Source organism: Scatophagus argus, chromosome 7 (assembly GCF_020382885.2).
Source record: "Scatophagus argus isolate fScaArg1 chromosome 7, fScaArg1.pri, whole genome shotgun sequence".
Classification (NCBI taxonomy): domain Eukaryota; kingdom Metazoa; phylum Chordata; class Actinopteri; family Scatophagidae; genus Scatophagus; species Scatophagus argus.
In genome coordinates, this window is record NC_058499.1 from 23,056,848 (window position 1) to 23,081,283 (window position 24,436).

General features: G+C 40.7%; 1 protein-coding gene across 1 annotated transcript in view; it reads right to left on the bottom strand.

The window, feature by feature from the left end:
- Positions 1 to 24,436, bottom strand: part of necab2 (N-terminal EF-hand calcium binding protein 2) — a 108,338-nt gene that overhangs the window by 53,726 nt on the left and 30,176 nt on the right. The window contains exons 4-5 of the mRNA XM_046394869.1: positions 21,357 to 21,382; positions 20,998 to 21,095 (exon numbers count right to left, since the gene is read on the bottom strand). Of these exons, the coding sequence (XP_046250825.1) occupies positions 20,998 to 21,095; positions 21,357 to 21,382 (124 nt within the window). The remainder of the gene's footprint in view (positions 1 to 20,997; positions 21,096 to 21,356; positions 21,383 to 24,436) is intronic.

Below are 24,436 nucleotides of genomic sequence, written 5' to 3' on the forward strand. Positions count from 1 at the left end.
CGAGTCAGGCTTTCTCACAGAGAGGAATGAGAGAAGAGGTGACATGATGGTGGCATCAAAAAGTCCCTGAACTGCACTACTGACCGAGAACATGGTGAACTGTCAGAGGAGCAGACTGTTTCAGATAAGACAGACACTCCTGCTTCAACTGTAATGTCCTTATCACTGCCAACTTTTAATTATTTAGGGATTTGACTGTTCACTAAAAACACTTCCCCTGAACAGAGACCGTCCAATCACAGCTTAGCAACTGTAACTTGGCACAGCAGGCTTGTCAATCTTTGGAATAAAAAACATTGTTCTTTGCATTTAAAGGATTTGGAGTGCAGTGTCTTCCCAAAAATCCATGCTTATTCTAATGAAAGCAGCAACGCTTGCTAACTAGCACACTCTAGTAACCTAGTGTTACTTCTAAGGGATAGATTAATGAGTTGACTGATTGATTTTATTCATGGATTATCAGACAAAAAAAGAAAAAAATGCTAACATGCTAAAGTGAAGCTACTTATTTCAAACACTGTCCCAAGATATTAGAGGACAAATGTCTTCTTATTTCCAAACAGGATTCCAATGTATTCAAAGCTTGTTAGCTATGAGACATTCTCTAATTAATTACTAATAGAGTTCTTAGCCTCACATTCCACGGTACGAGTAAGGCAGAATCATCAGAATACAGACAACAGCTTACATTTGACAGTCACTTGTATTTCATATAAGGGCGGCTCAGTGGTGCAGTGGTTAGCACTGTCACCTCAGATCAAGAGGGTTCCAGGTTCGGTCTGGGCCCTTCTATGTGGAGTTTGCATGTTCTCCCTGTGCCTGTGTGGGTTTTCTCCGGGTACTCCGGCTTCCTCCCACAATACCAAAAACACATGTACATCAGGTTAACTGGCTACTCTACACTGCCCCTAGGTGTGAGTGTGTGAGTGTATGAGTGTGTGGTTGTCTGTCTTCATGGGTCAGCCCTGTGATTGACTGGCGACCAGTCCAGGGTGAACCCTGCCTCTCACCTGTAGTCAGCTGGGATAGGCTCCAGCCCCCCGCTAAGTGGTACAGAAAATGGATGGATGGATGGTATTTCATATATATACAGTATGTATAAGAAATAATTGAGGCCTTAGAGAAACACCTAGCTGGAACCCAATCCTGAGATTTGGAAAGTTTCCCTTGTCTCCATTTTTGTTTAACTTTAGTCAGATCTACATTTTAGCCTACTCATGAAGCATTAGCTGTCTTAGCTAGATAAAAAGAAAAAGTGCATAAATGCTGTACGACAACAGAAAGCTAAGTGTAGCAACAGTAACTCAGGGGGCAGAGCTTAGCAAACAGTTACGTGACTTCATTAAATTAGAACAATTTAATATGTCCCAATGACGATTTCAAAAAACTTAACAACTTTCATGTGATGTGTCTAAGACTAAAAAACTGTCAGAATAAGACATGAAAACCTCACTATCAATGCCAGACCATAATTGACTACATGCAGTATGGACTCCAGACTCCAGAGAGTCAGTCATATCAGCTTTACTGTCAGAAGTCACAGTGCAGTGATTCAGGAGGACAATTAAGGTTCCTGTGCAGTCAGCCATTCTCTGCTGCACTCTAATCAAAGACAAACGCTCCCACGAGACACAGAATCACACAGGCCATATTGACTTCCATTATCACAGTCAATGGCTTTCACTTATATACACACACATGACTACACAAACATGCATTACTCAACCATGTAAACACACAGACTTCAAGTAGGTTCATCCTCATCACATCATGTGTGGAATTGCTGAGTTGCCTTGTGCAGCCACTTGGAAGATAAAACACACCTCTCTGTAATAAAACAAGAAGAAATCACTATGATTACAGAATTTACCCTTGTGGTATTTTTATTTGCCGTTTTGCACAAGAGGCACTGATGACTCACTAATGACAGCCATGCTGAGATTCAATTACCAAGATGGGTCTGAATACACAGAAATGAAATATAGGAATTTTGTCAGTTTTCCTGGAGATATTATGAGTGCATTATGAGTCAATTAATGGCACTTAGTCATGAAATAAGAAAATGCTGAGCGATTCTTGATACATCATGCCATTTATTTGGTGTACTGAGCCTGCTGATATACAGCTACACAGTGTTCTCTTCAGAGTTAAACTGGTTAAGCACTAATATTTATTTGAAACAACACAATGAAACAAACCAATAAGCATGAGAAATTCCCTTAGGTGGAATTCTAGAGGTAACCTTGCAGCTGCTTTATAGACTGAGATGAAGAACTGATTAGAGGAAAGTTCATTTAATAAGTGAAGGCTGAGACAGGTTGTGTTTTATGGAAAATGAAACGCCCCTGGCACTGTCATCAACTGCACATACACAACACACACCCTGGACGCCTTGAATCTATGTGACCTCTGATTGGGGATTTATGAAGTTTATTTTGTACACTGAACACTGAATCACAGCTTCAGCTGCCTCCGCCCTAATAATACTATGGTTCCCAATCTTCTGCAGGACCATGCACTGCTTTAGATAGTAATTTCACCTCTTTTAAGAAAAATGGATGTGTGTGTTCACATACGGTATGTGCATATGTGCATTACTGGTGACCATGACTGTTCAACCCTTGATTGCTTATGTGCCTGGACTGATAAAGCAGATTGGATCGCATTAGATTAGATTTATTTGACTTTTATTGTCACTACTGATTCCACCGAAGCAACAATACGCAAAAATATGCATCAAGTTTTAAATACATAGACACAGCCAGCAAATTTAAGTGTAAAATAAGTCACTACCGCAACAATTTGGAAGTTAAAATTCAATTCATGTAAGATGCTGTAATCACAGAAGAATTCTGCACATATTGTCCTTAAAAGTATGAAAACAATGGAAACAGGACAGCTAAATATACACTATACAATTTCTACCATTTTTCCATTCTGGAAAACCACTCAGCTAAGACTTCTTGATAACTGAATTTTCTTTTTGGATGAAATGCCCCTAAGCAGCTCCTTTAGGCTATCTGTCGCATCCGTCCAGTGAAGTTTCTTAGTCCACAAAACATTTCTGGAGCAAAAGAGAGTTGCAAGCATTCTCCTGAACAACTGAAGAAGCTGGAGACTCGTTTCAAATTTATTTGACAAGACCGGTCTTACAACCTTTTTAAGCCACCGATACTGTACTTCAGTGCTCCAAAATGTCCAAAAAATTAGCACAAACTAGTTACAACAGATTTTAGGACCCCTCAGTTTTTGAGGACTCATGCAGCTTCTTGCTTTGCTTGTGAGACTCAATGACTCCAGTATCAGCAGAACATCCAATATCAGAAGACTGGTTCAAAAATGCAGTGAGTTTATTTGTACCTTTAAAAAATAAAAGCAATATGTTATGTCAAAACTGTAAATTCTGCTTTAAAACTGGCTTCACAGTTCACCCTCCGGTCACTTTCTTCCTCCACTCCTTCCTGTGTGTGTCTATTGGACCCTCTCTCCTACTGTCGAGTGGGTCCCATGGGCCCAGCTACAAAACCTGGGATAGAAAAGCTGTGATCTATAATTCACACAGATCACTGACCTGGGAGGAGATACACCGTCTCTCTCCGCTGCCTCCTCGAACACAGCCTGGTGATTAGCTACAGTGTGTATTATTGTTAGCATCTTTGTGCATGTGTGTGTGGACGTGTATTCCTGTAGTTGTGGGGACAAAAATCTGTTTCCATAGTCACAATGTGAGGACCCTCCTTACTTATGGAGACAAAATGCAAGTCCCCACAACATAAATCATTAAATATTAGGGTGGAGACTTGCTTTAAGGTCAGGTTGAGGTTAGGGTTTGGTTAAGATAAGGGTTAGGATTAGGCAGGTAATGTTTATTGTTATGGTTAGGAGGTGGTTAAGTCTCCAGGAAATGAATGGAAGCCTGTGTAATGTCCCCAAAAGTGATGGAAACACAACTGTGTGTGTTTGTGTGCGTGTCTGCTCAGATCTGTGGATGAAGGAAGATTTTGAAGGCAGGAAGAATGAGTGTGTGTCAGTGTGTGCTTATGTTGCCTGGTTTTGTGTGATGATAGATGACAGATCTATCCAGACCTTATCACACCTACATGGTTTGTCATTATCATTTTTTACCAAAGGCTTATTTTGAAATAGCACAAACAAACAACACACACAGAGCTGCAATACACACCAAAGTCATTTTAAGTATCGCTTATTTTTTATTACAAAGTGGAGGTGACGTGATTTTTATGAGACTTGAAAGATTTAGTCCGGTAGGAGTAATTGACTGAGCCAGCAGGGTTGCCAAGCCTGTGAGTGTGTGTAGTGTGTATGTGTGTATGTGTGTGTGTATTTATTTCAGATCTCATTTGTTCTTTCCCATCTTCTTAAGGTTAACAAAAAATCTCCTCCTTATTATCCACCTACACAATTGCACACATGCATTGAACAACCTATCCCTGCGGTGCGCACACACACATACTCCCAGCCTTTTGTGATAAGATGGCGATGGCTGATTACAGGGGGCTGCAGAAGGTGGTAATCAGTGATTACAGAGGTCGGTCTAGTTAGGGGAAATTATTCCATCTTCAGATGAAGATACAGAAGCTTTGTGAAGGGGTGGGGGTGAAAAGCACGTAGGCCTGCAGTTTGACTGGCATATTCGGCTGACAAGAGCACAATGTTTTCACTCAGACATAATGTTAGGAATATTCCACTGACTGTTTTTAACTTTGACTGATGAACTTCCCACTCAAATCACTTCGAGACAGGAAGCATTGAGTATTGGCAAAATATATTCAAACCGACCATGTAACATACTAGTATCTTCTCAGAAAAATATTCACACTTAAACATAAAGTATAGGATGTTAGAATATGATGTGATAAAGAAGTAAAATGATAAAGAGGGCTCATGAGCTATGCTGAGCAGCAAGGAAACGAGAAATTAGAAATGAGATGAATGAACTGAAAATATTTTTAGGTCAATGTTGAGTAACTGATTCTGAAGAGTAGGGTGGCAGAGAGAACTCAGTGCACTGCAACTTCAGAAAAGATTTTCATCAATTTGATGACACATGCAGAATTTGGGAAACAAGCTCATTCCCTAAATGCTGTATATGTGGTTTTAAACCAACAAAGACGCTTTCTTAATTTGCATTTGTTTCCTTAAGCTGCAGTGCATTGAGCTCTCTCAGACACAGTAGAAAACAGCCTTGTCACCTCTACTGCCTTTCTAGAGAATCGAAGCAAGAGGCTTGTGTGTAATTCAGTCACATCAAGTAAATGATCCTATTTTAGTCTGTATTGATAGCTATTGAATAATCCCCCTTTAAGGACAATCCTGCACACAAACAGTTATTGTTACCGTTTGTCAGTCACATCGGCTCTCTTCCTGTTGTACTTCATAAAGCCACAGCAAGTCAGTCTAGTGACTTCATTCACTCTGACAAACTGGGAGAGCAGAGGTCAATATAAGAGCCTCTGCTCACAATAGCATCCACCAATCTGTAATAATGGGGTACTGCATAATGACACAGTGAATGGCCCTCTCCCTCTTGTATAACCCCCAATCCAGAATAATGATTGGGTGTTGGAGGCCATATAATTGTGTTGTAGTGTTGTTTAGTCTAAATAATGTTACCATAACCTTCCCAGTGTGCCAGGACAAGCGCTGGAATGTCAGCCATGCAGCTTTTTGAGAAAAGAAAAATACTTCATTTATGTTGCAAGCTGACCATCTCTCATCAGTTGGGTGGGAGAGGGTCTAAGTGTTGGTATTGATCCACTGATAATTCTCAGTAACCTTAGTGTGAAGAGGCCTGATCAATCTCATAGGAGGAAAATTGAGTCAGATGGAGGAGGCGAGAGGAGCTTAGAGCAAAGGAGGAGAGTGCCCTTTCCCTTGCACCATATTTAGGTCTCTGTAATAGTGTAAATATCCTAAAAATACACGAAAAACATCTACGTGTGTTCTTTTAACCTGCCATGTGAATTAGCCAAATAATAGTTCCTTCTTCTTTTTCTTTTGGCCCTTTCAGGGGTCGCCACAGCGAATCATCTGCTTCCATCTTGCCTTATCCTCTGTCGAAAAATGATCAGCAAAAGCCCAGCCATCCTCTGTGCTGTCTCAGACATCATTAGAAGTATACTGATATTTGCATTCTAGCACTTTAAAAAATATTTGGTATTAGGATTTTGTTGAGACAATAAAGACTACTTTGGCGTATGCATGTGTATGTAAAGGAGAAGTTCATTCAAAAATGAAAATTCATTCATCATCTACCCAGTGAAGTTTGTTAGTCCACAAACATTTCTGAAGCTACACAGTAAAACAGAGTTGCAGCATTCTCCTAAACAACTGAAGAAATGGGAGACTTGTTTTAAATTGACCTTTTTAAAACTGATATTTTCACTGTAGATGCCAAAAGCACCAGTGTGCAGCCGTGTGCAAGTACAAAGTTTAAACCACTAAATGAGACCAACGAGAAATCGAGATTTCTGCATACCTCAGTGTTTACTTGTTACCTGGAAGCTTGCACAAATAACTGAATTTACATTTTCAGTGAACTGTTCCTTTAATGCTCAGACTATTTACTAAAAGAACAAGAGCATGTATACAGCACAGGACGTTGTAACAGCTCAGCAGCAGTAGGTCCACAAATAACGGAAAAGAAAATTGTTCACATGACCATATCTTCACAGTCTCTTGTATGAACTGAAACCTTTCACTGTATTGACGTCTCTTATTAAACCATTTTTACACTTTACTGCAGGTAACACAGGTCCTGACCAGTCGTTACAAAAATGTCAGCTTCTAGTAATTGCTCATATTAATTTTCATCCCGAGGCTCTGGTGCAGCTTAGGCTATAGATGATAACAATTTCTCCTTTGTGTCACTTCTGCTCTATTGAGATCGCCTGGCTGTGGTATATCACTATGTCCTGTGTGTGTGTGTGTGAGGGGGTGTCATTATCACTTTGGTCTCAAATTGGTTTGAAAAAGGGTTTAAGCAGAGGTGGTTCTCAACCTTTTCTACCTAACAGCCCAGTCCAACTTCCCATTCATCAACACCACCTTTAATGAACCCAATTAGTTGATTTGAATTTTTTTCAAAATTGGTGTTACTTTACCTTTAACCATATAAAGGTGGATATAATAGTGCAGGTTACAATATTTTCATACAATTGTTCACTAAACTGTTAACAATTTTTAGGTTGATCAACTTTGCATTTGCACTACAACCACATGCAGTGGTAAAAGTTTGCCTTCCATCCATTCATCAGTTACTTTTAGTGAACAATTTCATCTTTTCTGCTTGCATGCTGACGAGTTTTTCACACACTTTTGATTGCATTAACACCTAAATTAATTGTAGGAGCTGGGTCAATATCCAGGAGGTCCAGTCTGAGTAACACATTAATGACTGATTCTGCAATGCAGCAACTTTTTTTTTCTAAACAAACGCAGTGTGAAGCATTGCAGCAGTGCTGCATGACCTGCTGTCCATCGCAGGAGTTTGGTTCTCTCTGATGATGCAGGATGACAACAACAAACTGTCCAATAAATGAGTTTCCTGTCAGTATGCATGAACGTCAAGCAGCTTCATTTCTAAAGAGTCAGTGAGCACAAACAGGATGAGTATTGAAATGCAACAACATTTGTTTTCCTTCGTCTGAAACAAATGAAACTTCCCAAAAGTGTCAAGCTGTTCCAGCTCAGGAGCTGTAAAGGAGAGAAGGCTGTAAGCTGAAAGCCCTGTTCCTCCTGCCACTCGTCCGTCACAGGAGAGACACATGCATAGCTTGTGGTTTCTAGCATGCCTGTGAGCAGTTTGCTGTTTGTGGACTTCCTTTCAACTGGTCTTCAAACAGCTTCAGGCAGTACGACGCCCACATCTCAGCCTACCAAGAAGCACATTCTCCAGAGGCTTCCCGAACTGCCTATATTTAGAATTTTTATTACTTGTTATTGGTTTGATCTTGTTTTGCCATGGCAACCAATAAAAGTTGTTGATGTAGCAGCAAGTCTCTTTTACCTTCAGAAGTTGTGTTGATTTTAAGGGGTGGTGTTTCTTTTATTTCACAGCTCAAGAGGTATCAACTTTCATTTCACCAGGCTGCGCAGAGCCAGCATTTTCTCCCTGCAGTAGGTCTCTATATGCTAGGATAACAGAGCGATAACAGAGGTTTGATGTGTTAGGAAGCACAAGCGTAGCTCCCCGGCTGGCACACTACCTCCGAAAATCCCCACAATCCTGCCTCACCTTCACACGTCAACCAATTAAAATGGTATCCTAGCAACTCCAGTCAATAAATCTCTAAGCAACACCATTTTAGCAGTATGCAGGAAATGATATTTGAGCAGCAGGCCTTTCATATTGCGAAACATTCAAGGGTCTCTTCTCTCTTCTCATTGTCCTGGTCTCCTTCGGCCATCACAAACTCTTCCACAGATTCATAGCTTTGTTAAGTCACAGGGATGTGATTATTCAAGATTAATCTTAATCAAGTAAATCAGAAATTAATCTCAACCAGATTTCAGACCTAGAATTTCTGTATATTTAACACAAAGCAACAACTACAAAGTAACATATGGAGGCCCCACCTCGCAACTCACAGGACTTGAAGGCTCTGCTACCGATGGCTTGGAGCCAGATATTACAGCATACCTTCAGAGGTCTAGTGGAGTCCATGTCTCGAAGGATCAAGGCTGTTTGGGTGACAAAAGCGGGACTTGCTCAAAATTAGGCAGGTTGCTACAATGTCATGGCTGACTGGTGAACATCGGACACTCAGCGACAATATTCTTCACACTGAATGATGTCTAAAAGATCTAGACATGCCTGCAGTGAGAAACACAAACCAAGGCATGTATGCACGCCCATTCACTCAGCCTGGTTGGCTCAGTTATTACTCAGTGTCTGCCTCCATCCTGTTTCATCGTACCATCTCAGCTTCCTCTTGGGATACCAACATCCCAGCTGCAACACTCACTGAAAACAAAAGAGTTCAATCCAGTGTACGCACCCCTTATGTGAGTGTGTCTGCATGTGGTTTAACACTAATGGTGAATTAGTATGACTAACCACCAAGACATGTACCCGTCCATTAGCAGGACACCAAACTGAGTACACACACACACACACACTACAAGTCTGTTTTTATTGCACTATAAAATCAACGAAAAACTGTTTCAACTGGTTGATCTGGCACTGTTATCATGATAAAGCGTGTATGAGCCATGGGATGTAGAAAGATTAAGATTTTCCCCCCAGTTTCTTTCTACAAAGAAAAATGTATGTTATTACAAATACACAGAGTTAAATGCATTATAAACTGAGTTAACTCAAGATCATGGGGGACATTTATGTCTGCAGTCAGTACAGAACACAATTACAAAAAAAGCCAATACATTACCACTTATTTAGATTGTTGGAGAAATTTAAAGGGTGAGTCTGTTGGAAGTGTGGAGGTGGATAACAGCAGGCAGAGAGCCTGAGTTCCTTTCTAAACAGAAGGCAAGCCCAGCAACAGACATCACAAACATACAGACTCTCCACATATCATGGCAGCTTCAGCTTCAGAACGACATGACAATGGCAGGAGGCGAGGAGGATGATGGAGGTCTAAGGTAAGGAGAGACCGTCGGAGGCAGAGAACGAGCTGGAGGAAAGAGATCTCAGAGAGCAGAGGAAGGAGGGGAGAAGCAGAACAACTGGAAGAATTTGCAAAAGAAGAAAAGGGGGTTAAGAGAGAAGGAGAACGGTGTGCTGTACATTGTGTTGAGCTTTGTGTTTCATTTGTGTGTTTTAGTTTCGCACTCCCTCTAGCCTATATCAAATCCCCAAGTGGAGTTCCTCTCTGCTCTCCTTTCAACCAATTACCCATCCACCTCTTTCTCTTTCACACACACACTCTCTATCTCTCTCTCTCTGTTTCTCACTCCTACTGTCCTCTGTATTATTCATGCTTTTGGGTGTAACCTCATCAGTCAACACACACCCAGCTGACAACACAACACACACACTCACCAGCTCTCTTTTTCTCTCACTCTTACACACACACTCACACAAATTATTCATGTACACATCATTAACAGTTGTGAGAGACACTGAGGGCATAGTCAGACAGTCACTTGGTGGATTTGTCTTTCACGTGTCCACCTCTGCTCTGTGTGGAGCGACACCTTGACAAAGTGAATGGGGCAGTCGGGTATACATTCATACATATAAAAATCTCTCACATCAACAGGCTGGCTACAACTCTGCTGTGTTGCTGCTCTAACCCTGAGAGGAGCTGACTGGAAATACTCCTTGCAATGCTAATGTAGGGTAGAGAGAGAGAGAGAGAGAGTAGGGAGGGATAGTACTGTGATGGTTACTACTGTTACAGTATTTCTGTAAATTCTAATCTGACAGAATCTGCAGGTTAAAAATGCTGCCAAAAAAGTAATTAAACCTTTACAAATATGGAGAACTATGATAAATTTTTCAGGTAGGGTGTCAGTTATTATTTATATACGTAACTCTGCTGTTAGTACTGTGTAATCTGTGAGGTGTGTTTGAGTTTAATTGAAACAAGTCTATAAAAACATAAAGTTCAAGGACTGTCCTGTGCTTACATGAGAGGATCTGCAGGGAGCAGAGATGACTGATCATCTGTTCTGTTTTGTGGGAACAGCTACTTGTGGGGATTATATAGTATACAGTCTGTAACGTGTAGTACCTAGTTTTTAAGTGGATAGCATACAGTCTTTAAGTATGAAGTATACAGTTTTCAAGCGTGTAGTATACAGTCTTTAAGTGGGTAGTGTATAGTATTTAAGCATGTGATATACAGTCTTTAACATACAATGATGTTTATAAGGATGCAGTATTCAAAGTTTTCAGTTTTCAGGCACACAGTGTCTCTCTGAGGTTGTATTTTTACAATGATATTGCTAACATGCTAATGCTAAAAAAGGTAAATGTTTCCCATTTTAGTTTAGTGCGTTTGAAAGCGAACAGTTGCTACCGTAATTAGCACAGAATTAGGCCTCTGGACTTTGGCTGAGGTTTATGAGAATGTCATTTCTCTTATTTTTTTAAACCTTAATACAAAGATTACCACCACTAACAGACCACTGTTAAGCAGAAATTAGCAGAAGGTTTACAGCAGGGCTAGCTTTGCTAGATGTGTCTTTCTTCATCATCAAAAGAAAAAAAGGTAACCAGACCTAACCAGTCACAATTCCTATCAGTGTCTGTGGTATTTTGGTAGCCACCATTGCCCCAACGTGTGTGTCAGCTACATCACAGACTAAAGTGTTGCTAAAGCAGTCATATGCAAACACAAGGCTCAAAAGCTACACTGCCACCCTCTTAGTGGCAGTGTAGTGTTGGCATTAGCTCTGTATGCAGCTGAAGCGCAAAAATGTTTACATGAAAGAGATAAGCCAGACTTTACCAAAGTGAAATCCATCCATCCATTTTCTAGTTATGTACCACTCAAGAGCTGAGTGATAAAATGAAACCGTGTAAACCCTCACCTCTTTCTGTCACTGCCTGACCTCTTGCTGTATCTCAGACTTCTATTCTACTATACTACATTTCCTTCAGCTTCTTATTGCTCCGTTGCTTGACTTAATTTCTTTTCTCTCTTTTTTCCAAACTCTACTTGCTTTTCTTCTCTCAATCAATTTTTTCTTTCTTTCTTTCTTTCTTTCTTTTTTGCATTTTGCCCCTTATGAAATTTTTTTCGTCAGCCTGACTTTTTGTCATCATTAACTGCCTGATTTGCCTCCACTCCTCATTCCCTGTGTCTAACTGTACTCCTCTAACAGTCAGCATAGTGTCTTCAGGTGTCTTCAGCATTCTGCTCACTGATTACCAGGAAAATGCTAACCCTGGTCACCAGCTTATCAAGGCTGAGGGATGTACTCGCTATCAGGGCTGAGACCACCTGATGATACATATGTATATAGTATTTATGTGTATGTGTGTGTGTGTGTGTGTGTGTGTGTGTGTGTGTGTGTGTGTGTCTGTGCTGCAGGAATATCCCAGACTAAAATCTTGGCACCAGGTGGCTATCTAAATGCACACTCAGGAGTCCAGACTGCAGCCTGTCACCTAGGGAGTTTCAGTAAATACTAATCATCAAACATATGTGACATGGAGTAAGTCCTCAGATAAAATTTTACTTCAATTTTATTGAATTTGAAAAATATAAACAAATAAATTGAGCTTTTTTATTTCTTCTCGCCACAGATTTGTAATTTCTATCATCATATTGTCATACAAAGTAATAAAAATCTAAGGACTATTTTGGAAACTGTATTTAATTAACTGCTGTAATTAAACACATTGATTGTAATTGTTGTAATTCTGTAATTGGCCCAATAACACAACCCATACATCTGTAATGTGGTGAAGTCAAGCGAGGTGTATTTGATGGAGCTGATCTGTTGTAAAAATCATTTGGTGGTGGAAGAATAGTGGAGGCATTTTACGCAAATGAATGCTTCTATTCACATGTTGGGTATCAATGAAGTACTCTATCAGTGTCACTTTGAGGATTACTGGTATTGATAGTGGGATTTGAATTTCTTAAACAATCCTCAGCACCAGTAATGACCTCTCTACAGGGTAGTTTTCACTGTCAGTGGCGGAGTACGCCATCTCTGCGCTGGATTCAAATTCAAAACAGCTTTCCTACTGAAGTCTCTTTCTTATTTAACATGCAAACATGATTATATGTTGTTTCCCACTCCTCAGCTTGTCGAACAGGCCAAAAAAACAGACCTTCACTATGGAGAAATGTTTTGCTGACTACAGTGTGCAGGCTAGATCGCTAATTTAATTAAAGAGTTTGGTCTAGACCTGCTCTAATCGGAAAGTGTCATGAGATAACTTTTGTTGTGGCACTAACTGGCACAATATAAATAAACTGAATTGAATTAATTGGCCGCTTACCTGCAGCACATTAAACAGCATCTAAAAGCGCCTGTAAATCTCACCTGTCTCCAGTTAGACACCGGTGAAGTTAAGTTTTCAATACCACTAACAACAGACTGTCTTCCCATGTACAGCGCAAGCTTTTATTTTTACATCGTCTTTCCTTATGATGTAACAAATGGTACTCTGGCAGCCTGGCAGCTGCTGTCAATCAAAGACAGACAGGGTCAAGACCCTCCCTTCACCTCTACCAAGTGATGTGCGAGTCATGATTCAGTCACTGGAAATGAACAAGTGTTTTTACAGAGTCAGGAGTGACAAGTCTGCATCTCCAATAAGTAGTCTGCTGACTTGACCCTCCTGCTGCTAGCTAGTGCGAAAAGATGATATGAGACCATGTGGCATCGTGTGTAACAACTGTATTTGTGGAAATGTATCAAGTTAATTACTATATTAACCTAACCCTGTGAGAAAAGTGACCACTGTAGTGCTTGTATCACTTATTCAATTGGTTTTATAAATGTTAGCTAATAATGTGATGTTGACACAATGAAAAAAGCGGAGCTCACCTGCGAGCGAGTGCAGCACATGGAAAATTAATGTGCACACACTAAAACTGAGTTGAAGAACAGCTTTTTGACATTCATTTGACTAGAATCAGAGTGTCATAGCCCCCGCCAAATTTGATCCAACATGATCTTGTTCTAGCTAGCAGAGGGCTAAACTGCTAGTTAGCTGGCTAATAAACCGCAATCTTTTACGCTTTACTTTTACATTTCTTAGTGTTTGGCCTCTATACAAATGAGCACACTGAGGCTTTGAAATCAAATTGGCTCCCACAAGGATAGAAGCTCAGGAATACAGACTCAGCTTTAACAGTGAAACACTCCACCACCGCATTTCCAACATACCGTATTGCATATGCAGTCTTCGTCTGAAACCCCATTAAACACTAATGAATAAGTAATGAATGCAACACAAAGTCATATCACACCCACTGACTGAGCCAGCTGAGATGTTTTACACACTGACTTGTGTTTCATCCTTTTTTCTTCCATCGACACCTTCACTTCCTGCCATCTCCTTCTCATCGGCTTCCCTGTTGCCCATTCTCCTCCATTGATTTCCCTCCTCTCTTATTCTCCTCATCCCACTCCATGTTATTGTGCACAGGCCAGATCACCTCCCACTGCCCCATGATCTGCTTCACCTTAATCTTCATGAAGAAAGAAGAGGATGAGGTAAGGGGAGGCAGCAATGGCTTGGGGGTCGAAGAAGACAATAGAACGGAGATGAAAGAGGAGAAGATGAGAAAAGAAGAGAGACCAGAGAACAAGGAGATTGGGAGGAGGAGTCAGGAGCTAGAAAGCTCATGGAGGGTCTTTCACCAACATGAAACAATTTCGTGAACAGATTTTGAAAAAAAGATGGGCTTAACAAGATTTCAGTCTGAAAGAAGCTGCGTGTGTGTGTGTGTGCGTATGTGTGTGACAATGAACGTGGAGGCTCGCTCAGTGAAAGCTTGAAAAAATGAAGTGCTAATGAGAGTGGCCCATTAAATACAGCATTTATACAGACAGACAGGACAGGAGATTTAATGAATTCTCCCTCTTCTCTTTGTCGCCTGCTTCAGCTCTCATCAGCTGCAACACACACACACACACACACACACACACACACAGAGTCCTCATGGGAGGGACTGTTACTTAATGTATCTCCACCTGCTGGAAAACCAATTAAAATTGTTTTCTGGAACCACTTCTGACTCTCATAGTGCCACAAAAGCTTTCACACACACACAAAAAAGAAAATCTTTTGAAACAGCACAGCATTTGAAGAATTTCAACACCTTAGCTTTGTTCCTGTGAATGACATATTTGTTCCCTAATGACATCTAAATCATGGCATTCAGAGGTGTTGTGCAAAAATGAGTAAGATGCTCTTGTAGCACAGATGCAGGGGAGATTCCTCAAAATCTTTCATGGCTAAACAAACTCACTGTCATCCTCTACTTTCTGAAACTTTTCTCTCCAACTTTTATTCACTCCTCACAATTTGCTCTTGGAAATGAATGTTGCCAGAGGAACTCCAGTTAAGGACGAAACTGTCACAAAGATGTCAGAGGTGCCAAACAAAGGCCGCAGTGTGTCCTGCTTGTGATGCTGGACAACACCATGAGTGGGTTCTGCTTGTAGAAGTTAGCTGAGCAGTTTCCACTAGACTGACAACTCAACCTGTCTCTATGACAACTGGTCCCCAAAGTATCCTGCCTCCATGGCAACTGTCGCCACAGTAACTTGCATACGAACTCTTGATTTAATGCTGCCATGAGCCATGCAGGGGGACAGTTGACACCTTCTTTGTTTTACTGTGAAAATAAAAAGGAAAGCTAGGGAACTTCAATGAAATGTCTTTGAAATGAAATCAGAATTTCAACTTGCTCTTTCAGAATTTCCAACGTTGCTATTAACACAACTTTGACTTTCACTTCTATCAATACAAACTTCAAACACTGAAACTGACAGTTAAAGAAACTCAGATCTGTAAATTATTCATTCCTGGATTTCTCTGTGTGTCTACTAAGCCACTACAAAAACAGTGTCATATCTTTATGAGACAGCGCTTCTGCAACATTGCTCAGAACCATATTCAGACCAAGATCAAAGTTCATAGATGTGGCACCTGAGTCACTGTGGAGGTTACTGGAAGTGGAATGGAAAGATGAAATATGATTATTATGGGTGACACGATGAGTGAACGCACCACAGATCTGGTGTGATGGCTTGTTTCAGTCAATTACCACAATGAAAATACAAAACAAACAACAGAAAAATAATTTCCTGAAGCCTTTTGTGTGACTGCATCAACCCAACACCTGTTTGTTTGCTTTTTTCAATAAATAATTCCTACCTGTGGTCTCTTGTGTTTGGGACCAAGTACTCTGCTCACTTTGCAAAGTAATTGGTCACATCACACTGTGTGATTGATGTGACATAAAAATAAAAAATGAAATCTGCAAACATAATTACACCAAATTAAAAACAGAATGAAAAATGAAAATGAGAATTCTTTTTTAATCGTGTACAAGATTCTGGTCTAAAACATGAAGTGAACTTCAAAACTTGACTACCCTGCAACTCACAACTGGACAACATTAAAAGAACTTTATGATTCATTGTTTGAAGGACTCACTCTGTTAGGTTAAGCCATGTCAGTTAGTGAAATGAATCAATACCAGGGACCTCTTTCATCGAAATGTTCTTAGACTTACACTTGAACAAATCATTTCCCATGATGTGCTTATGTTCTTTTCCTAAAAGATGATTAACATAAAAACCTTGCTGAAGCAGTTTTGAAGAATCCCATCTTGAATTTCCCTCGGGATCAATAAAGTATCTATCTATCATTTGTAATTTACACACCCGTCACCTATGAATCTCAAATCAACTTGACAACTGCACAGTACAACAATTGACACGTGCCTCGTGATTTCCCCTGGTGATCTTAATATCACTCCAAATGAGATTCATTTAATCAGGAATATCCATGTACCAAAGGAGAAAATCTACCTTTTGGAAGATCACATCACTGTGACAGTTGAAGAGATTAAAGTCAGGCAACGTTATTATTCAGTGGACTAAAAGTGGGTTGACAAACAAAGCCAAACACACAGCTTGGCAGTGTGTTGCTGCTACAGTGAATGAGGTAGAGCAGAAAGACACAACTGTGGCTCATATTAAGAAGAAATGGTCCTGCTTAAGAACTCAATATAGAAAGATGACATCATGCAGCGTGTCCAAAAACAGTGACTGCAGGTCTGCTAATTTTTCACACCTATAACTGGTGATTCCTGTCGCACTGTCCATAAAGCTCACGCAAAGTTCACCACAGGCTTGGACACGCGTGTCCCAAACTGCAGTACCCCTAAATAAGCACGAATATCACGTCAATCAAGTCTGGACAAGAGATGAAATCATCTCCAAATCATAAAACTGGGGTTTTATAAATAAAATATAAAAATTAAGTTCTGCTTCTGGATGTCTACCTCTACCAAATGTTGAAAATAAATGTCAGCGTTACATCAAATTCTAACCCATAGAATAAATGTTTGTCCACTGTTGGCTGTTTGAGAACAGTTTGGAATATCACTGTGGCACCAATCTGTAATGGGCACAAAGCAGATCATACTGTTAATCCATCTCCATTGTCATCTTACAATCTAAAGATCATTTAAAATCACTGATGCTTCCTTTGTGTATGAGCAGGATAATTACAATTAACACCGGGGCTGGTCTGATGTGAAGACAGAGGTGATTTGAGTTTATTAATCACTACTAATTACTTTATGATCAGCTCATTTCCACAATCTCTAGAGCCTCTTAAGGCAGGCACCAACGGCTGCTTCTACTAATTGATACCTTGACAGTCAAAATAATGAATACTGCATGAAGTGAAGGAAAATATCACATTTGCATGGATTATTTGTGCATTGGTCGTCCCTCTGGGAGCACGAAGTGAAGGATGATGAGCGATGGGGACACAGAGCATCGCCGTCTCTGTGGTTTCTGGCAGTTTTGCCATGAATGCACTTCTGCATATCAAACTTTTTCCAAAGAGATCAAAAGATTTTGATTCCTCTGAGGAAAAATAATAGCCCAGAGGATTACACAGGTATTACTCTGGCTCCTGTAATTAGTTTAGGGTTTTTTTTTTCCCCATTTCTGCAATTTTATAAATCTTACATTGTAAGGATTTGGCAAGGTTGTTGCACCACAGTGCAACCAATAACACTGGGGTATAAATTTCAGGTGAATAATCTGGACACCCATCCTTGCTGCAACCTGCCTTTATGTTCCAGCCAAGTGATTTAAAGAAGGAAAAAAAGCCTACTTCTGCACAGCATTGTGGGAAACCAGAGTGCAAAGTCTGCTTTCACATTCCACTCTCCTTAATTTCTCTGTGCATCTATATCCATGGAGGTGGATGGAGAGCTAATCAATTCTCACTGGGCTCTAAAAGGCCAGGGCTCAGGCTACAGCCTTCTGCTCAAGCTAATATCACGCTCTGTTTTTTAGCCCCACCCACTCCGCCTCCTCACATCTGCCTCAATTTGGAGATTTTCCTCAGTTTTTACAAGGGTGTTGTCCTGAAAAAAAAAATCAACTGATACTATTATTTTCTAATTCAGAATACAGAAATTACAGGAAAATTTTGGCATCTACAAAGGGATTGATTATCTTTTTTGGACTTGGCAGAATGGGGGTGAGAAAAGACAAGCATGAGGAGGAATATAGCAGATGGGGACAGGGTGAGGAAGTGAATAATGAGAGCAGCAGAGCAGAAAGGAGGGGGTTAAAACAAAAAAAGTGCAGGAGGAAAAGATAAAGAAATGAGCATCACTGGTGCTCTTATTTGAAGGGTAACGTTAAATTGAAACATAAGCAGCGATTACTGCCAGCACACCGACTGAGCCTCTTATCCCTGCTTGTGGATTAACACTCAGGCAGTCCACTTAGACCTTTGCTGAGGAGCTGATAGGCTGATCAACTCAAGAGGCACCCCTTGAAACAAAACTGGCTAACCCTGAAATGTTTAAAGTTAGGCAAACTATATGAGGGGCAATTTCGAGTAAGAGAAAAATTTCTTCTGCACCATTTGACATTTTTACATCTTAAATAATTACTGTGACAGGTTACATACATAAAATATATTTATGTATGTATATACTTATAGTAGTCAATACATCCAACATATTTTATATTTTATTTCATATCAGAATTATTTTTTTTTTTTAAATCCAATTGCAGATAAAATGTCCTGCTTTGGCCCTGATGCAGCCAACAACCAGCCAAGTAACTAGTAACTTAAGTTTTCAAATACGTGTAGTAGAATATTTGCCCCCAAAATGTAGCAGCAAATGGAAATACCCAAGCAAAGTACAAGTACTTAGAGACTGTAACTACAGTACTTGAGTAAGTGTACTTAGTCACATTCCATTACTGTATATGTCCTAGTTGCTTGCTACATTTCACAGCTCAAGTAACACCTCTGTGGGTTCTCAAGAACTTAGCGCCCCCTCTGCTGTGTTTTCAACCCCTTCAACTGAATTCCACATTAAATACAAACAAATTACTTTCAATGGCGGTGAAGCCTGATATCTTTTATGAACTGTATGAGATCATTTGTCTGTATGACTGTCAGCCATAATCAATTTTACACAGTGCATAAGTGGCATAAACCACAAACGCAGTTTCCTCCAGACAGCTGGGGGGCTACAGAAAATGCACAAAGAGATATATGCACAGGCAAAGGTAAAGATATAAGTGATCGCTTTCAGATGGACACAAGAGTCATGCATCCATTTCTAAACTGTTCTTATCAGTAATGTCCTCAAGGCTGAATGAATGTTACTGATACAAAGTGATTGATAAAGTAACTGTATTCACTGATGAATGCTGTACCCATTACACCGAACAGGAAACAGAGGGAGAGGGAGAGAGAGAGAGAGAGAGAGAGAGAGTGGGATGACAGACAGTACATGACAAAATCTCTCCAGAATGGATGCTGCTATTATGTGGCACTGACCTGAACCATTAGTGGGAATTCAGAGAAAAAACAGCCCAATGTTTAAAGAAGACAGGGGGCTGCACTGGTGGGGTCGGTAGCTGTGAGATAATAAATTCCAGTACATTTAAGATTTAAGGCTTAAAAGATGCCAAAACACAACTGGTTTTCAATAATATTTTAAAACTCTTAGTGATCACAGTGGCAAATATTTTAACTTTTGTTGCAATGATTGTGGGGTACACACCAGACATACTGTATCCACGTCTACCAGCAAAGCGCGATCGCAGCGTCTTGCCGGATGAGGTCACGCTGCCGACCCCACTAAGCTGACTGATTCCACTCAAATGAAAAGGAGTGCTTTATTTTTTCAGTTACTGCAGATAATCACAGACAGCTCAAGTGGTGGGTGTCTCAGCCACTGGTACACTGGTCACAATCAGTATGGCAGAAACGAGGCAGAGGCAGAAAAAAACAAAAAGAGAACAAACAGAAGAGCAGCACAGAGGCAGAGGAGACGCAGGGGGTTCCACAATGCAGCAGAAAACCTAAAAATAAGTGTTTGCTGCAAGACTGACAACATTCTGCTTTGGGAAAGTATTTGAGATAAAGACACTTCAGCCTCCAATCTCTGCCTCTCTCTGCAGGAATACCTACTGCAGCCATGAAACCTGAAACACACACACACACAACCTCCATCAGCATTTGACTCGCCAATGGTGTCTGCACTTCAGTGTGGCTATTTGACTCTTTGAGCTGGTCCATCTCCTCCACACTAATGACATCACAGCTGCTGAGAAAGGAGTGTGTGAGTGTGTGTGTGTGTGTGTGTGTGTGTGTGTGTGTGTGTGTGTGTGTTACTGGGAAAAGGACAGGATGAATGGGAGTGAGAAGGGAGAGCACAAGAGATACAGCAATACAACAAGAGAGACACGACTGATTGATTAAACAATGGATGCTCATTAGAGAGAAACTAGCCTGAGGATGTGTGAGGGAGGGTGTGCGTGTGTGTGTGTGTGTGCGTGCGTGCGCGTGTGTGTGTGTGTGTAAGTTTGATTACTGCTGAATAGCTTGAAGCTGAAAGAAAGATTAAGACAGAGCTGGTGGATAGAGATATAGAGACACAAGAGTCAGAGTGCAACACACACATATACACACACACACACACACACACACACACACACTGAAGTAGAACCCTAACATGAACTGGCTGTGGACCAACTGCTATATATAGTACATGGGGAAAAACTAGGATAGCACATTAGTGTTCTCCAGCTGACTGCCATACACACACATACACTCACAATCTGAGGCGGCACAAGGGAGAAAGTTGACATGCCATTATTTTGCCACGCTCCATAAGGTGCACACACACACAGCCACACACACACGCACGCACACAGGTGCAAAGACATACACACATCATTACACCTGATTTATGGGAACAGATTCACAGTGCACTGCACATCCTCGCATACAGCTGATGTAGAACACACACACACACTCACCTTCTTAGTGAAGTCCATGGCTTTGAGGATGGAAAGGTTGAGTGTTTCCAATGAAGCCAGAACTCCTTCATAGTCCCCCATGTGCTTAGCAAAGTAGTCTATAAACACACACAAACACATACACACACACAAATTGGCACATTACAAGATTTATTCAACTTATGCAGTCACAAAATAATTAGCAGTGGTTAGTCATAGCTGAAAGAGCTGAATTAATATCATATATTTTAAAGAAAAATAATTGCATTTCAACTGAGAAGTACTTTTTAATAATAGATGAGAGAGAGAGAATGAGGGCAGTGGCAGAAGAGTGTGTGTGTGTGTGTGTGTGTGTGTGTGTGTGTGGGCAGTCTACTTACCACAGAGCTCCTTAGTGTCAACATTACTATCACAGCATTGCAGAGGTGCAGCAGAGGGAGTGAAAGGGAGGGTAGGAGGGAAGGAAGGGAGGAAAGAAGGAAGGAAGGACAAAGATGGAGAAGAGCAGGGTCAGAAACAGAGGAAAGGCTTTTTGCATGCAGTCTCTGTTCACACAGACACACACACAGAGGAACACACACACACAGAGCTGAAGTTTGGCAGACGGGGAGCGATCTAACAAGACTCTGTGACAGGAGTCTGAATCAATCCCCTGCCATCATTCATGCTCAGTTCACTGTGTGGGGACTCATTTGGCAGCGAATTCTTCACTGGAGTACAGAAGACTTTCGCTGGTTGACTGACCAGCAGAGAAAGGGGAGAATGAGGGAGGACAGGCAGGAATGGAGAGAAAGAAAATGAAGAAGTGAGGGAATGAAGGAGGAAAGAGGCGCCAGCCAAAAAAAGGAATGTGAGACATATCTAACGGGACAGAAGTGGGGATAGAGGAGGAGACAGGCAGAAAGACTCCATCTGTTCATCTTAATTTCTGTTCAGTAAATACTGCACATTAAAGAGAATGTTGCTCTTTTAATATTTAAAATTTTAGCCACATAAAGTGTCCTTGATGCTTTGATTCGATTGAACGATCCTTGTTACACAGCCTGGTGTCGTAATGGTCCATTTTATTTTACGAAGCAGCAGCTTCGGCCAGAATGCGTCCTGATCCATCACTGTGACAGATGGGCTTTAAAAATATCCACCAAAAATCTGGCTTTACACAACATGAATTGAATTTTCATGCTTGCTGAATGACATATTCGGTTTAACATGCATTTGGGGTTGTTTGTTAGTGTTGTAAAACTGTTCCAACATTTAGTTGGCTGACATAAAGGTGGCAGATTGTTTACTATCCAAATTGTAAATAAAGATGCTGCATCTTCAAATGAAATGAAACCAATAATTACTTTGGTTTCTGCAAGTGATACAGGTGCCTGATGGGCTAAAAAAATGAGATTTATTGTCATTTCTATTAGTCCTTGTGATTCCACTGGAAGAATATGTGGCAGGAATCAGTATATGTTTTTACAAAGTGTGCTTGTGTCAAACCCAGTGAAGAGGAAAAACTATCAAAAGCTATTCATACCATTCACATGGTGTCTCGTTTATGTCTGCAGGCCGAGCAGAAGCAGTGATGTTATTAAAGGCATTTCTTATAACACTGTGTTTATGACAGTACCAGTCAGGCTTCAGGTTACATCTGTGTCTGTCGAGACTCATATAAACCTGATTCCACACGCTGCACACACACTGACTTGAGACACAAAATTTGTGGGTGGAGAACAATTTCATGTTTTTTTTTGTTTTTTTGGTACGTTAAGAAAATGTGTCATCACTCATCTGGTGCACACAGCCACAGATAACACCTGCAGCACACCTGCAGCTGCTCAGACATTTCTATAACCTATGGCTATAATAATAATAACTATAGCTTATGATTACTTTTATTTCCTCATATTTATCTGATTTGTTTGTTTGTGTTGAAGCAGTGAAAGAGGTACTCTCACAATTGTTTCACTTTATTCTATTTTTTATTTATTTCTCTGTGAGCTTGTCAGTAAGAACTGCACTACTGGGGCTCCTGAAAGCTTTATAGTTTCTTGAACTGACTTGCAGGTATGTCCATACAATTTATTAGGTGATAAACAAAGCAATTAAAAATTAATGGAGAAACCTGAATCTGAATATCACACGAGACTTCACATTCTTCTCCTTCTCCAGAATCATGTCACTGGGGAACAACAGAGTCAAAAAGACTGAGGGGAGTGCAGGGAGGCCTTGAAGCCAGAAATGAGACAGGAATGAATGACAGATGTAGAGAGGACAGTGAGACAGAGAGAGGTGATGGGAAGAGTGACAGAGCGGGGCTGGAGGATGGAAACAAGAAGAGCCTGACAGAAAACAGCCCGACAGGGGAAGACAGTCGGAGAGGGACAGAGACAGAGAGATTAATGACTGGAAACGGGACAGCGCTCAGTCTCTGCCTGCTCCCTCCCCCTCTCACCATCCATCAACTTCCTGCTTCAACAGGAAACGCTTACGCCGTCAATTCTTCTTTTACTCGGACCAATCGATAACCTTATTAGCTGTCACATGATAACGCTGAGGCCTGGCGTGCGGCTGCCAAGTCCACTTAACTCTAATGAGTAGAAACTTTTCGGACTGCATTGGCCGCACTGAATACGATTTATAGAGAACAACCATCTCCAAGAAGCAAGATGGCTGACGTCAGAAAGATGGCAGAGGATGGTTGAATGGTTCACTTAAAGCACTGATTTGAAAAAGAAAAAAATCCCCACAAATGGCTGAGCCTGCTGGAGGATTTATATATTGAACCTAATTCAATTCTACAACAACCACAAAGGTCAGCTTTTGTTCTGCTTGGTTTCATTTTATTTCAGTCCCCTGCAGGTTCCCGAGGTTGTTTAACTTAACAGAGACGGTCCTCTGATCACTCAGGTCCCACTGTGTCAGCACACTTCTCCTGATTACAGGCTAGATGAACTGATTGGCTGATTGGGGTCAATAAATTGATTTAATGAGAGCCAATCAAAGCAGAGTGATCTGGGGTGCAGGAGATGCAGAGAGGGTCAGGATGAAATACAAAAATAGATGATGAGAGAGATGAGAGAGAAGGTGAAACAGGTAACATTTCACTGTTTTCTCCCACTGTCTCCTCATCTTTTATCTTCTTTTTTTTTTTACTTTGTCAATTTCATACTGAAATAGTCACTTAACGTAAAGGGCTTTGGTACAAAAGGTGCTCCATGAAAAGAGCTTTCAGAAGCGGATGTGACATTTTCAGGCTTACATACATACATACATTTTACCTAAGTGGGCACACACACACATACAAAATTCAAAAGTGATGACACCGAGGTAGTGCAGCAGCAGAAAAGCCTGTTCTCTTTTTTTCATAATTGATTGATGAGATGTGATCGAAAAAAAAACAAAAGTCACAGTGGAATGAGCACACAAAACACACACATGCATAAATGTTCAAGTATTATGCGGATATATT